At 39.1% G+C, this 16,566-nt stretch overlaps 1 protein-coding gene across 1 annotated transcript; it reads right to left on the minus strand.

Moving 5' to 3' along the window:
• Positions 1–15,720: 15,720 nt before the first annotated feature.
• LOC135209800 (uncharacterized) lies at positions 15,721–16,249 on the minus strand. Its single transcript, XM_064242577.1, has 2 exons — positions 16,184–16,249; positions 15,721–15,981 (listed from the first exon to the last, which is right to left on the minus strand). Exons 1-2 carry the CDS (start codon positions 16,247–16,249, stop codon positions 15,721–15,723), a joined length of 327 nt encoding a protein of 108 aa, XP_064098647.1.
• Positions 16,250–16,566: the final 317 nt, after the last annotated feature.

A 16,566-nucleotide genomic window follows, 5' to 3' on the forward strand; every position in this document is an offset into this window, starting at 1 on the left:
CCTTTATCATTATGTGACATATATACTTCATTGTTTGATTGTTTGTATGGTGTTTTGACGTTGCATGGAACCAGTGGTTATTAAGCAACGGGATCAACGGCTTTACGTGACTTCCGAACCACGTCGAGAGTGAGCTTCTATCACCAGAAATACATATCTCTCACACTTAAGTGGAATGCCCGAGAATGGAACTCGCGACCACCGAGGTGGCAGTCCAAGACCATACCGACCACGCCACTGAGGTGCTTATATACTTCATAGCTACCTCATTTGCTAGTCACTAGAATGACTGAGGTCATAGGACTTCCATAATTGTTAAATAAGTTAAAAACAATTGAAAGTAACCTCGCACGCTAATACAAAGAATTTTAGCTTACTCGGGGAGTAAGCCTATGAACTACTTGAAGTTGTTGTTGGGGTGGGAAAGGTCTATGAAAGAGCCTAAAAAAGTCTGAAAAAGGTGTTTTGCATTGAATTAAAGAAACAGAAATTTTAGGATAGGATATTTAGGAATTATTTATTAGAATAAAAATGTAAAAAATAAATAATGTGCATGATAATCAGTACAGAAAAATGATTTCTAATTGTATATATTGTATCTATTTTAATTTTCTTTGGTGAAATAACGCTCTATTTGACCGTAGATTTTAGCACGTTTTAATTTACATTAAAAGTTATGAATATAATGTCTACAACTTATGCGTGAAGGGAAAATCTTGTATATGTGTCCTGAATAAGCTAGAGGTCTGATCACACCTTGTTTATGTGTCCTTGAATGAACACAGACCTGGCAAAGTACATTGCGATAGACAGTGTATTCACAAGCTTCTCTTATGCAATAAAATTATTTTGTGGAAAAGACCTGTTTAAGTTTCATTTTGTGATGCTTCCACCTTCAACTGTTATACGTTTTAGAAAAACATTTAATCATCAGTATATAGGCGTCTTTTTTATTTAAGCCAGGACCTACTATGTCTTAAGCCAACTGACATTCTAAAGGAATCGCTCATCTCATATCTACGAATTGAATTATTTTCTTGATAAATCGCTCTGTCAACTTCTCGTAACACCAAAATTGGTCGAAAGGACACTCTAGGTATTGCGGATGGGTTAATCAGATATTATTTTAGTAATAAATATAAAAAATCGATAATCGTCTCCTAACGTCGGATCCTAAAACACGCCACACTCACACACACACACACACACACACGCACATATACATGTATATATATATATATATATATATATATATATATATATATATATATATATATATATATATCAAGTATAAAAGGCCCATTAAAACACCCTTATCAGTACTACTTGATAAGGGTGGGAGTCAGTCCACCGAAATATAGTCCTTAGCTTTAAACCAGAGTGTTTTAATGGGCCTTATATTATTGAGACGTATCCGGTTTTAACAGAAGAATTGATTTACATACATACATACATACATACATACATACATATGTTACGAGATAAGAATCTCGTATTTAATATTCGGTAAGCGTGAAACCCGAAGCGTTAAGGCAAACTGACAACACATTCAATCTCTCTCTCTCTCTTCCTCTCTCTCTCTCTCTCCATTTTAACAGGTCATCAAATGAGAGTCAGAGATATGGCTCAAGTCTCACAGACTAACTAACTTAGTTATACCCCAGTATGTAAATGTCTTAATCAGTAATTAGTCACACCAATCTCTCCTCCATACGGGACTCTCTGTCCCCCTAGGAATCTCGGTCCCCTTGCCAGAATCGTCTGTTACAAACACAGGAGAACACACAATTAAGTATACGCACTTGTAAAGACAAAGTCAATAGCTTAAATGGAATATGACATTTTTACAAATGTCAAACAGACAACATGCCATCCTTTTGGCTAAAGTAAGGTAACACTCACCCATCTCCAGCCTGGAACTTCACACAAATAAGTAAATAAACTTTCGCAGGGCTATCCCCAGCATTCTGCCTTTCTCTCACGGACCTCTCTGAAAGTCTCCCCATTATAAAGTAAAGTCTTATCACGCTTCATCTCAAATGACACTAGACGCATTTTCTCTCATTTTGGATTCTTGAATATCCCTCTTTGTCTGCAACTTCCAGCACTGACTGAATAAAGCTGTAGGAAGACGGAATGCCTCCCTCACTGTAGAAGACTTCTAATGGCTTCAGTAGATCCCAAGAAAAGAGCTGTAGAACTCTGTAGACTCGTAGAAACTCTCGTAATCACCCTGAATAAATGACAGCAACATCTCTGCATGGCTGGTGGACGTCTTGCTAGCGTCGGGGAACGTCGATTATGGTGTGTATAAGTATGTCAGTCAAGTCATCGGTCAATCAAAAAAGACATACTACTTCTATCAAATAATGACCTCAAAAATTCAGAAACACTAACTGAACGTCTCCCAATTAACCCCATTTAATATGACCACTAGATCATAAGTCATTATGACAACTCGCAAAGAAAAAAAAATATCAAGTTCTCTAACTCAGTTCTCCAAACTCATACATCAGCACACACCATCCAGAACTCACAGCAACTCTACGGACTTCTGCACTCACATTTCAAACTCGAATGTTCTCACAAGTAAAAAAAAAAAAAAAGGTAATGAGCCCAAGAAAAAAAAATCACGTAATAAATCAGAAATGTTCTCTCAAGCTCTGATATTACAGCAACTCACAAAATCAGTAAAAATCTCCAATGTTTAATAGCAAAAACCCCTTACTGCTCATATAATCAATTACAAAACGCCCATTTATGTAAATCACAACTCCCGATAAATTACATCTCCCGTCCAAAAAGAAATGCTATTTAAAGCTAAATCCCTAATTACATCTCTTGTAGGAAAAGGAAGAAAAAATAAAAAAAAGATAATCACAAGTAAACATCCCCATCACATAACACATAATATATGCATAATATACATAATCCCACGTTTTTCCCAACAAATGCCACATGTATAGTTACGGAATTTTTGCCATCGCAACTTTCATGCGACCGTAAACAGCCAGAAAGCAAACTCTCACATGTGCACTTTCATGAAATGCTATAGTCAACATTTCCAGATATTGCAAAACTCTGAGCAATCACCACTAGAGGAAAGGAATCAGCACAGCAGACTCATCGCAGCGCTTGTCAGCAGAAAATCCACCTGCGGACGTGTGCTAAAACAGCAGCACAAAAAATGTCTAGTCAGACTCGCAAGTTCAGAAACTCATGGTTCTCAAAAAACGGTTCTAACTGAAATCATGTAAGCACATTCCACTAAATTAACTCCAGGATATGACTAAGCTGCTCAAAGATTTGTCTCGAAGACATATCTCTCACATGTTACTGCTCAATTATATAAAAAATTATCACCTATTCGGGATAAAAAACTACGATAAACTCGTAATGCAGCAATTATATGCCTCCAAAAATAACACACTTGTTAACATAAAAAATGCACTACATCTCCATAGGACCACAATGCAGTAATGCCACTCACCTCCAAATAATCACGAAACCAAAAAAAAAGAACGAACCACAGAACTCTTCTCTACATTCGAAAAAAACTCCCAGAAAAAAGTCATAACCTCAAAAAAGGTCACCCGCCAAATATTAATTCCACCCACATATATATATATTTCACCATATTAATAATAAAACCACTCCAGTGATAAAAATATTTCCTCCATTTAATTAATAACCACCCCCACCATATTCCCTCTTATTTCTCCAATAACCACGTGTTAATAAAAAAACCACCACTCCAGGAATAAAATATATTCACCTCTGTTTCGGCAAATAAAAAATACTTACCTCTATTTCACCAATAACTCCATGTGGAATAAAACAAGTCTCTAAAGAATAATATATCTCCAAGCAGGATAATAAAAAATGAAATCTCATCTCCAAAAAAATGTGCACTCAAAGCATCCAGCTGACCCACTCACAAATATTGCCCTTATATCTCCTCAAAAGTGTCTCCATTTGCAACAAAAATGGCTGCAAAATAACTGAACTAAACATAGCTCTCACCACCATAGGCAAATATAAAATGGCCAAAATATATCTCCAATATATTATATCTCAAATTAAACTCCAAAATAATATACCTCCAATTATCCAGAGAATATCTCAATGTTATAGTCAAAAACTATAAACTCTCTTCTTAGCATAACTGCTGAAAAAGGGCAAAAACTTGGCAAATAAAATTGTCTAGGAAATTCTAGAAAAAATCACCAATGTGCCACAACTCATTATAACAGAACTCCAAATTCAAAGTGTCTAAGCCAAGACTTCTCCATATGCACTATGACATAGGCCATTAGAAAACTTAACCAAGTTTTCTATCTCTGGCAAAGTTGTCACAAATACAACAAAGGTATTGTGCAAAAAACTCACAATTTCTGGAACACAAATATCCAGAGGAAAAAAATGTAGTGCCATTATGTATGCATTCGAAAAAATGCAAAAATTCTCCCATATATCTCTCTGCAGCATCAAACAGCTGAAAACACAAACACGTTCCCGAACAATGACTCTGAGTCACAAACTGAGATATTAAAAAATATTCACACAAACTGGAGAGAAAAAATAAATTCAAATTCACCCATGATAAAAAACTTGTGTCAGCGATGGCTAACTTTCAAAAGAGGAGAAAAAGAAAAAATCAACAGCATTGTTAACTATCTCCGTGACTCACGTAAATGTCAAGCAATTATCTGCTGAACTCATGAAACAAAGAAAAAAAAAGTGTTGTTAGTTCCTCCCAAATTTAAAATAAGAATTCACCACCCTTGATAGCATTACAGCACCCACGTATTATTATATAAAAAATCAGTATCAGAAGTATCATTATCAGCAGTATCACCAAAATTGCTATCATCAAAATTACTAGTATTAGTATAAAAAACATCACTAATGTTAATGCTTGTCCATTTTCCAAAAATTCAGCACAAAATTCACCAAAGCTCAGCCAGATTCATCAAGATTCAGCCAGATTCATCACTCATGAACGACTGACATATCTCTAAAGTCGTAAAAACTCAATAAATAATTAACCACAAAACTTCTCCCATAATTCATTGTAATAATTCTCCATAATATAATTATCTGTAATAATTATAAAATAATCTTCCATGAAATATCTCAAATCTCTCGTAAAATATATCTCAAGTAATGATAATTCTACTTAAGTAACGCTCCCGTAAAATATCTCAAGTAATAATAATAATTAATAATAATTATAATAATAATTCTCCATAGTAATAATTCTCCTGCAAAGATCTCAAGTAAAGGTGCAATTCCCCCAGTATACACTAGTATTGCCAAACCCTCCATAACTCCAAATCAACACCACTCACCGGTATCATCAGATACGACACCAGATACAATACCACTCATTGGCATTCACCGTCACTCAGCACCATTTTAAAGTAATCTCTCCAACACAATAAAAACAATAATAATCTCTGGGTCCCCATTATATTTGTGCCTTCCAAAGCATAAGGAAAACTTACGCACATCCAATGCATTTCATTTCCTTTTCTAAAAAAAGACCCTACAGGCATCTCACATCATCAACTGATCATTCTCAGCTGATTTCCTGGCATTCATTGTCAAGAGCAAATTCGTCCTTGATGCCCTGACAAAGAAAAAAAAGAAGGAGTTCACCCCCACTGAGAAAAAAAAAAAAAAGAGTTTCACCCTCCTGTTAGAACATCCCCCTGAACAGTGTCTGAGTATCCCCCCGATGTATACCAGTAGTACCCTCCTGGTAAGCAATGCCCCCGAGGCATGCCAGTACTCCCCTTGCAATGCCTCTCTGTGTCGGTTAGAAGAAATGTGCTGAGCCTGTAAGAACAAGTGGGTGCTCTCTGTCTTCAAGCAAAAAATGCAATCCAAGCACAGTTTCGCATGCATGAAAAATATTCATACACATGTATACACTAAACAAAGATGAATGTGTCTTTTCTAAACACGCACTAATAAAGAAAAACACGTCACTTTCTGCTACTATGGGGAAAAAAAAAATTTGACATCTTAAACCAGTCCCATAACACTGAATGATTCAAAAAAACCCTTCCTAAGATTAAAAAAAAGGTTCTTTAACACTCACCACTTAATAGTGAGAAAAAAAAAAACTCGGAATTTGCTCAAGACATGCTAACACACACACACACTCACGGGCATGCATTCACAAACGTCTCAGTTCCAACTGAACTTCCCAGCTCCTTGAGGCAGACCACCCTGGGCAAAATGCTGAGTCCAGTTCAATTTCTCTCCCATCACTGCCACAGTTAACGGACGGATATTTTCTCATTATCTCACTTAGTAACTGAAATCTAACAATTTAACAGTTTTCCACAATTCCACAAAAGGCTTTGTCATTCGAAAACCACCGCTAAGCCAATACTGTTACGAGATAAGAATCTCGTATTTAATATTCAGTAAGCGTGAAACCCGAAGCGTTAAGGCAAACTGACAACACATTCAATCTCTCTCTCTCTTTCTCTCTCTCTCTCTCTCTCTCTCTCTCTCTCTCTCTCTCTCTCTCTCCATTCTAACAGGTCATCAAATGAGAGTCAGAGATATGGACAAATATAACATTTATTTAACAATGGAAAGATAATAACTCAAGTCTCACAGACTAACTAACTTAGTTAAACCCAAGTATGTAAATGTCTTAATCAGTAATTAGTCACACCAATCTCTCTTCCATACGGGACTCTCTGTTCCCCTAGGACTCTCGATCCCCTTGCCAGAATCGTCTGTTAAAAAGACAGGAGAACACACAATTAAGTATATGCACTTGTAAAGACAAAGTCAATAGCTTAAATGGAATATGACATTTTTACAAAATTAATGTCAAACAGACAACAAGCCATCCCTTTGGCTAAAGTAAGATAACACTTACCCATCTCCAGCCTGGAACTTCACACAAATAAGTAAATAAACTTTCGCAGAGCTATCCCCAGCATTCTGCCTTTCTCTCACGGACCTCTCTGAAAATCTCCCGATAGACTTGGCTAATGATACCATTATGAATAGGCACCATTCGTAAATGTATATATGAACTCACACAGAACTGGTCACAACCAGTTTCTAAAGGCACTTATACAAGACCCCATGAACTGACGAACGTTGACCCACTTAACTATGCATTTTCATATCACGCCATCCCAGAAATAACTTATCAGCTTTCTCAGGTCATTGCTTTGGCTCTGTTCTGCGCAAATTCAGAGCACATCACATTGGCATATTAAACATATTATTAATTATAGCCCCTTTCATCTCACACACACACACACACACACACACACACACTCACACACACACACACACACACATATATATATATATATATATATATATATATATATATATATATATATCTATATATATATATATATATATATATATATATATATGATATACTCATATGTATTGTTGGTAGGTTGTAACAAAAGAAGTTTGATTAATTTTAAGTAAGCAACGATCCAAACCTCATAGTTTGTCCTTAGATGAAATCAACTTTAGTTGTATGCAAGAACCAAACACTGCCATTACCAAAATAATTGGGGGCAACTCGGACTACGCACTGAACTTTTGCAAAAGAGAAGGTTTATGCTTAATTCTTTTCATTTTACAGACAGATTTTCTCTGCAGACTTCATGATTAAACGATTTCATGGGGTTAATTTTACTGTTGTTCTGCTGAGATGACTCATAAACGATTATGAAAGAAAGTCAGTGAACATGCAGCATAAAAAAAACACAACGAGGTAAAAAATGAGCCGAAGTTTCTTAGGCGCAATCGATATTCTGTATAGCGACTACAGCAGTGATTCCTAAACTTGGGGGGAGAGGGGGGGGTGCATCTGAAGATTCCAAGGAGGGGGCAAGAAGGGTTTTCAGATGGTGCCTATTATTTTTTTTCAGTTTGTGATGTCAATTGAAAAATTACCAAATCATTATGATTGCTTCCATACGTTTTCTAATTATTATCTCCAAACATGCCAAAATTTCGAAATATAAGTAAATTTTCATTTCAAACCTTGTTTTGAATAGATTACAATGGACAATATATTGTTGATTGTTTAGAGCTAGAAAATTTTCAGGGGTATTGTGGGGGGCGGGGGCGGGTTGGGATCTATATATAATGCAGAGGGGGGCCGCAAGGCAAAAAGGCTTAAATACTACAGGGGTATAGCGCACAATCAAAGCCACCGAAAATAGACCTATCTTTCGCCAGTCTCGGTATAATGCTGTATGAGCCGCGGCTCATAAAACTTTAATCACGGGTTGGTGGTGGCCTATCCTATATCGTTGCCAGAAGCACGTTCATGGCTAATTTTAACCTTTAATGAAATAAAAACTACTGAGGCTACAGGGCTGCAATTTGGTACGTTTGATGATTGGAGGGTGGACGATCAACATACTAATTTTCACCCCTATAGTCTCAGTAGGTTTTGAGATCTGAGGGCAGAAGAAAAATTGCGGACAGAAACAAGTGCGGACGGGCAGCCAAAGCCGGCACAATGGTTCTCTTTTGCAGAAAACTAAAAATGGTAAGAGCAGCGCCATTTAAAAAGTCCTCTTTCATCTTGAAAATGAGAGAATTAACGCGCAATTTCACCGGACTCAACCACATTAAAAAACAGCTCTGATGTCAACGAAGGTTTTCTCCAAAAGAAACCATTTCTCGCGCCTCTCAAAACACTTAGACGTCTCGACAAAAGAAGATGTTGAAGAAAATCTCCTTCCTCTTACTTCCCCTCAAAGGAAAGGACTGGAAAATGTTTTGGGCAAAATTTTAAGATTTTCATCAAATCTCGAATACGGGAACTTAATTTTTCCCCGTGATTTCATTTTGTATGTAAACCGAAGCTAACTTTTATTCTGGCGTCGTTGGAAGGCGCCAACTGATGGCTTTGTCTTTTTTTTTTTTTTTTTTTTTTTTTTACTTGTCAGTTTTGCGATTTTTTAGTCCCATATAATAAATTCATTCATAATAAATTGCGTAGCTGCAAGATATTGAGCTATGAATGGGTAATTCTGGTCACGTAAGGAGGATTATGGGTACGGGTAGAAAAAGAGACACATATATAACTTTGCTGGAACTCCAGGGTTTCCACGCAAAGAATATTCATTTGCCTCTTGGAGACAAAGAAAACGCCTATGAAAATAAATTGTGACATATGTTAGACAAGAGAATATGGAAAAGCGAATTCAAGGTGGCGAGATGGATTGCTGGAATATCACTACTGGGAAAGAGGGAAAGTCAATATATAAGAAGAAAGTGTGGTATATGAGCGGCCGACCCAGCTATACAGTGGGACTATTAAGGTCGAAAGAAGAAGAAGAATAACAGCCAACGCTAAGATGGATCATTGAGAGGTTTGGTTTCAGGCAGCAAGAACTTATTTGAGTTCCCACTGAAGCTATAAAAGAGAAGTTTGTGGACTGATATGATGCAAGAAAAGTGATCATGCAGCCAAGAGGAGAGTGACAGAGACAAAGGAGTCGAGTTTCGAAAATGTTGGAGGGAATAAGTGAAGTACTTTCATGAGTATAAGTTTTAGTTTTCTGCAAAAGGAAACTATTGTGTCAGCTGTGTATGTCCATCCGCACTTTTTCTGTCCGCCCTCAGATCTTAAAAACAGCTGAGGCTAGAGGGCTGCAATTTGGTATGCTGATCATCCACCCTCCAATCATCAAACATACCAAATTGCAGCCCTGTAGCCTCAGTAGTTATTTTTAAATTTTAATTAAGGTTAAAGTTAGCAACAATATAGGACAGGCCTTCACTGGGCCGCGGCTCATACAGCATTATACCGAGCCCACCGAAAGACAGATCTATTTTCGGTAGCCTTGATTATACGCCGTACAGAAAACTAGATTGCGTCGAAGAGACTCCGGAGCCTTTCAACTTGTTTGTAATGTGACACGAATAAAGAGAGAGAGAGAGAGAGAGAGAGAGAGAGAGAGAGAGAGAGAGAGAGAGAGAGAGAGAGAGAGAATTACTTCCTAAAGAGAAAGCGTTCATTGGTTGATGGATGGCCGATGGGAAACAGACATATCAGATTTATCACTTTTTGTTCGATCAAGATCTGAAGGAGCCTCTCTTGGAAGAGGTCATCATCTCCAGGACACAAGAGGCTGTTGGCATAAGCTGTTCGACGTCGACTGTCCTATTATCGAAAATGATGAAGATGACGGGGATTCCTGATGTGAATGAAATGAAGAACATTGAGAAAGCCACTGATGAAGACAGTGAAATAGCCACTGATGAAGACAGTGAAATAAACGAAAGTCTTTTCCATAGACCAGTAAAGAGATCTAGGTGACACAAGAAGAAAATGAGACGGACTCATTTTCCATTTTCCCAAAAAACCAAAAAACCTTTCATCTTCGAAAGTAAAGAGGACGTAATTTTGAACTCAAATACGAAGACTTTGAGAAAGTTTTTCCTACGAAACGCTCTCTTCTCTTGATGGTTGTGAGCAGCGTCTCAGGCCCATTTTCAGTGCTTAGTAAGATTTTTTTTTTTTTTTTCTTTTTTTTTTTTTTTTAACTTGAATGATGATGAATATATATCATCTTTTAAATGTTCCTTCTTGTCAAAGACCAATGGTCTGGGAAGTCCTTTACAGGAAGTTTGGACAAAGTTCATAGAACGGGCCGTCATTTGAAGTTTAGGAGTGAAGTTGGAATAAGTTTATGAGAACGTCAGAAAGAAAAAGATTGACAATGATGCAAAAGAACTACGGTTGACAATCAACATCTGATCCCGTCTGTATTGATCACGACCAAATTTTTTTTTTTATTGCAGAGTATGAAAGTTGAAATATGCAAATGTTTTGTTGATTATTATCATTCATTATTTTTTTTTTTTTAGTTTTTTTTTTTTTTTTTTTTTTTTTTTTTGCTCTATCACAGTTCTCGAAGTCGACTGGGTGGTATTTATAGTGTGGGGTTCCGGGTTGCATCCTGCCTCCTTAGGAGTCCATCACTTTTCTTACTATGTGCGTCGTTTCTAGGATCACACACTTCCGCATGAGTCCTAGAGCTACTTCAGCGCCTAGTTTTTTCTAGATTCCTTTTCAGGGATCTTGGGATTGTGCCTAGTGCTCCTATGATTATGGGTACGATTTCCACTGGCATATCCGTATCCTTCTTATTTCTATTTTCAGATCTTGATACTTATCCATTTTTTCGCTCTCTTTTCTCCTCAACTCTGGTGTCCCATGGTATTGCGACATCAATGAGTGATACTTTCCTTCCTCTTGACTTTGTCAATCAACGTCACGTCTGGTCTATTTGCACGTATCACCCTATCTGTTCTGATACCATGTAGTCCCAGAGGATCTTTGCCTGATCGTTTTCTATCACTCCCTCAGGGTTCGTGCTCGTAACACTTATTACTGCAAGGTAGCTGATGTTTCTTGCACAGGCTCCAGTGGAGGGCTTTTGCCACTGAATCATGCCTCTTTTTGTACTGGTTCTGTGCAAGTGCCGGGCATTTGCTTGCTATGTGGGTTTATGGTTTCATTTTTCGTATCTCACTTCCTACATATGGGAGAGATGTTATTTCCGTCTATCGTTTCTTTGAAAATATCTGGTTCTTAGGGCCTGATCTTGTGCCGCTGTTATCATTCCTTTAGTTTCCTTCTTGAGCTCTCCCCTCTGTAGCCATTGCCATGTGTCATCGCTGGCTAGTTCTTTAGTCTGTCTCATGTATTGTCCGTGCATTGGTTTGTTGTGCCAGTCCTCTGTTCTGTCTGTCATTCTCCTGTCTCTGTATATTTCTGGGTCTTTTATTAGTCCTTCTTCCCATGCACTCTTTAGCCACTCGTCTTCATTGGTTTTCAGATATTGCCCCAGTGCTCTGTTCTCAATGTTGACGCAGTCCTCTATACTTAGTAGTCCTCTCCCTCCTTCCTTTTGTGTTATGTATAGTCTGTCTGTATTTGCTCTTGGGTGTAGTGCTTTCTGTATTGTCATATGTTTTCCTGGTTTTCTGATCTATGCTGCGGAGTTCTGCCTTCGTCCATTCCACTATTCCTGTGCTGTATCTGATTACTGGCACTGCCCATGTGTTTATGGCTTTTATCATATTTCCAGCGTTGAGTTTTGACTTGAGTATCGCCTTGAGTCTCTGCATATATTCTTTCCTGATCGTGTCCTTCATCTCTTGGTGTTTTATATCCCCTCCTTCCATTATTCCCAGGTATTTGTATCCTGTCTCATCTATGTGTTTGATGTTGTCTCCCATCTGGTAGATTTAGCCCTTCAGTTCTCGTTACTTTGCCGTTTTTGTATGTTGACTAAGGCGCATTTTTCTATTCCAAACTCCATCCTGATGTCCCCCCAGATACAATCCTTACAGTCTGGATTAGGGTATCTATTTCCTTGATGCTGTTACCATACAGCTTGTGTCGTCCATGAACATCAGATGGTTGATTCTGTTGCCTCTTTTCTTGAGTTGGTACCGGCCATCCATCTTCTGTAGTACTTTTGTCATGGGAATCAAGTCTACTACAAAGAGTAGTGGGGACAGTGAGTCGCCCTGGAAGATCCCTCTCCTGACATTAACCTCTGCTAGTCTTATTCCAGAGCTTGTAAGTATTGGTATTCCAGTTGCACATTGTTTTTTTGAGGAAGCTGATGTGTTTTTTCCTCTGCCCATATATTTTCAGGTATTCTATTACCGCCATGTGTGGTATCATGTCGAAGGCTTTTCTTATAGTCTATCCATGCCATGCTTAGGTTGCTTTTCCTTCTCCTACTGTTCTTCATTACCATTTTGTCTATCAGTAGCTGGTCTTTTGTGCCCCTACACTTCCTTCTGCAGCCTTTCTGTTGGTGGGGGATGGTGTATGTCTCCTCTAGGTAGTTGTATAGCCTTTCACTGATGATACCTGTTAGTAACTTCCACATTATTGGTAGGCAGGTTGATAGGCCTGTAGTTTACTGGCTATATTTCCCTTACTCTTGTCTTTTTGTACTAAGGACGTTCTTCCTGTGGTCATCCATTTGGGTGCATGGTGATTTGAGATACTATGCTGGAGTTGTTCTGCTATTCGTGGGTGTAGGGCCTTGAAGTTTTTGAGCCAGTATCCATGGACTTCATCGGGACCTGTGGCTTTCCAGTTTGCCATTGTTTCTTTAGTTGGGGTCTGACTGTGTCCTGTCGTGATCTCTGTGAATCTTTGTTTTATTCTCTCTGTTTCTTCTTCCTTGACTTCCTGGAGCCATGTTGCATGTTTGTTGTGTGATACCGAATTGCTCCATATGTTTTCCCAGAGTGTCTTACTTGGTTCGGCTTCAGGAATTTCTGGGTGGTTGTCTTCCTTCCCTCTTAGTTGGCTATAGTCTTTTCTGGTTGGTTCGAATATTTTTTTGTTTGTTCTGTTGGTATCCCTTATTCCTGTTCATGTACCGTTGGATCTTATGTGCTTTGGGCCTTAAGCCTCTGTTTTACATCTTCTATTGGTTGTTGTTTAGTCCCCTCTCTTGTTGTACTTTGTATTTCTTGTTGAGTTCCTCCCTTGTTTTCTTGCTTCTTTAGGCCTTTTTTCTGCCATCTCTTTCAGTTTACTCAAGTCAGATCTCATCACCATGATTTGCTTTCCAGGCGCTGTTGGATTTCTGTTTCATGGCAGGGGCAAGAAAGAACACAGAATTCGTTGTTTCATATATTATGGTAAACTTAAAACTGTATGGCAGCTTAAACAGAAAACTAAATATACATTGTAGATTTCAGTAAAAGGTAAACAGTAATAATTACAGTACTCAACAGTTTGAGTAAAAGGTACAATTATAGTAAATACATTGTTACGCATAAATACAGTATGTAGTTATACAACTAATTACGACCAAAGTGTAGTTAGCAATCTCACACCTACCCCCCAAGATGGGCAGGTGCAATACAATGGATACCTGGCATCTTAAGGTCGTTATTTAGTATATGATTTCGAGTCCATCTTACTTCTAAACGCTCTGGTGCCCGTGTCTGATGTCCACTACATCGTACTGGTAAGGCAACTGATAACTGAGTATCAGGCTTAGGTGATATTGCAGGTGATCTACGATCTCCATATCCTGAAGCTTCGCCACCCAACACCGAGATAGGCGAAGAAATAATGTCTCCTGGCAAAAAAGGGTGATGAGGACGTAGGAACCTCCGATTTCTCCAATAGATGCGCCCACTCCCAGTCTTCACGAGGTAATCCCTCCTCGTGCCAATTCCGCCACAACTCCTGGTTTATCCATCGTTTTGTCTTAGGGTCCTGCAGATCCACATACATACCAAGGTTCAGCTTAGAGAGTGGTCTAGCAGTGGCATCATACCGTTCCTTTGCCTGCTGCCGAAGGTACTTAGCCTTTATGTCACATTCGTCAGCTGTACGTTTCCCATTCCTTTGCAAATGAACGAGATGAGCCGGAATCCTGGAACGCAAAGGATGTCCAAACAAGATTTGCGCTGGAGAGTCTACCGTCCGCCGTGGGAGTATTCCTGAGCTCAAGAAGCCCTCGTGCGAACTCATCCTCATCCAGCTTGCCATTTCCTGTGGTCGTCAAAATCAACTTCTTGATAATCTTAACGGTAGCTTTGGCATGACCATTGCTTTTGGATTATAGGGCGATGCCACGCAGTGTTCCACCCCCCATCGAGCAAGGAAACGCCGCAATGTTGATGAAGCAAACTGCGGTCCTCCATCCGTTTTTCAGTACTACAGGCACACCTGTGTCTGAAAATATTGGCCTCAACAAACTAACTAGTTGAGCTGATAGGCAATCAACATACACAAGAAATGTCTTGCCAGAGATATGAAAATAATCAGCAGACACGGACTCAAATACTCGACTTGGCAAGTCTTCCTGCATCAAAGGCTCATTCTGCTGATCTGATAACAGCTCTCGGCAACGAGAACAAGACTTCACTGTATTCTCAATGTCCCTGTCAATCCTGGCCAGTATATAGTCTGGCGTGCTCTCGACGCTTGGTGCGGTCCACTCCTTGGTGAGCATCATGTAGACACTGCAAAGTTTCGCTACGAGAAGTCCTAGGTCCATAAACTATCAACCATCATCCACAGCCAGCATGTCCCGAATTCCCCAGTATGCTCGCAACTCTTCTGGTAAGCTATGCTTATGATCTGGAAATCCTTTCATTATTACATCTCTTAATGACAGATATTCACCATCATGTGCAGAAGCATCACGAATCTTATTCAGCATCTGGTCCCGCAGAGGTGCTAACCTTATGCCCTCCTCAAAAGTAGCTAATAAAGACGATACAACAGCAGCATGCAATGGATCTGCATCATCCAGCACATCATTGTCCTCAACAAGGCTCTGAACTGGTGAACGAGAGAGTGCATCTGGCATGCTGTGACATTTCCCACTTTGCCACCGTGCAGCAATAGTAAATCTGCAGAGTTTCATTCTCATACGCTGCAGTCGAGGATTTTCTATTTCTCCAAGAAGTTTTGAATTGAGAATAGGAACAAGTGGTCGATGGTCTACTACCAGGTCAAAATAAGGCAAACCATCCAAGTAAACACTGCATTTCCTCACTGCCCAAAGTACAGCAGCCATCTCAACCTCAATTACGGCATACCTAGTTTCCGCATCCGTTAAAAACCTGGATCCACACTGGATGAGCTTCCAAGCCTCTCCACGTTATTGCAGCAAAACAAACCCCATACCATGCAACTTGAATGTGTCAGTTTGAAGCATAGTAAGGTAAAGATGCATCAAAATGAGCTAAAACAGGAGGAGCTATGAGTGCTTCTTTAGTTTTCTCGAAAGCCCCGTCATGCTGAGGGGTCCAGCACCACTCATTCCGAGGTTTAAGCAGGTCCCTGAGTGGCTGTGCAGCAGCTGCAATCGCAGAAGAAAAGCTCCCAAGCTGATTGGTTAAACCCATGAATGACCTGAGATCAGTGATATTTTGTGGCTTTGGAAATTCAGCTATAGCTCTCACCTTCCAAGAATCCACACTATAAACATTCATGATTTATACTGTAACCACAAAATTCAACATTAGGTTGAGCAAAGAAAATTTGGTCAGGATTTAAGGTCATTCTAAATTTGTCACATTTTTGCACAAGTGTGTTTCTCATGGGCTTAGTGGTCACGGTAACTAGAATCATACACCAAAATATCATCAACAATTTTGACAGTACGTGGAATATCTCCCAAAGCTTGATCTCCTCACGATTGTACTCATCTCCAGATGATATAAGCCCCATTACAGCTCGTTTTGAATTTGTAACGTCCCAAGGTGTGATGAAACAAGTAAGATCCTGATCTTCTTCACAATTTTGATTTGGAAGTATCCCATCTTCGCATCCAAAGTAGTGAACCACCTGGCTCCAGCATCCATTGACGATATAGCATCATGAGGGGATCGAACTGGATATGTAGGTCTGCGCACATAGCGGTTAAGTCTTGTAAGGTCCACACACAACCGCACACCACCCATCTTCTTTGCAACAGGACCATCAGATGACACCATTCGGTGGGATAATCAACCTCACCAATTATATCCTTAGCAAGCAAGTCATCT

Source organism: Macrobrachium nipponense, chromosome 38 (assembly GCF_015104395.2).
Source record: "Macrobrachium nipponense isolate FS-2020 chromosome 38, ASM1510439v2, whole genome shotgun sequence".
Taxonomy (NCBI): domain Eukaryota; kingdom Metazoa; phylum Arthropoda; class Malacostraca; order Decapoda; family Palaemonidae; genus Macrobrachium; species Macrobrachium nipponense.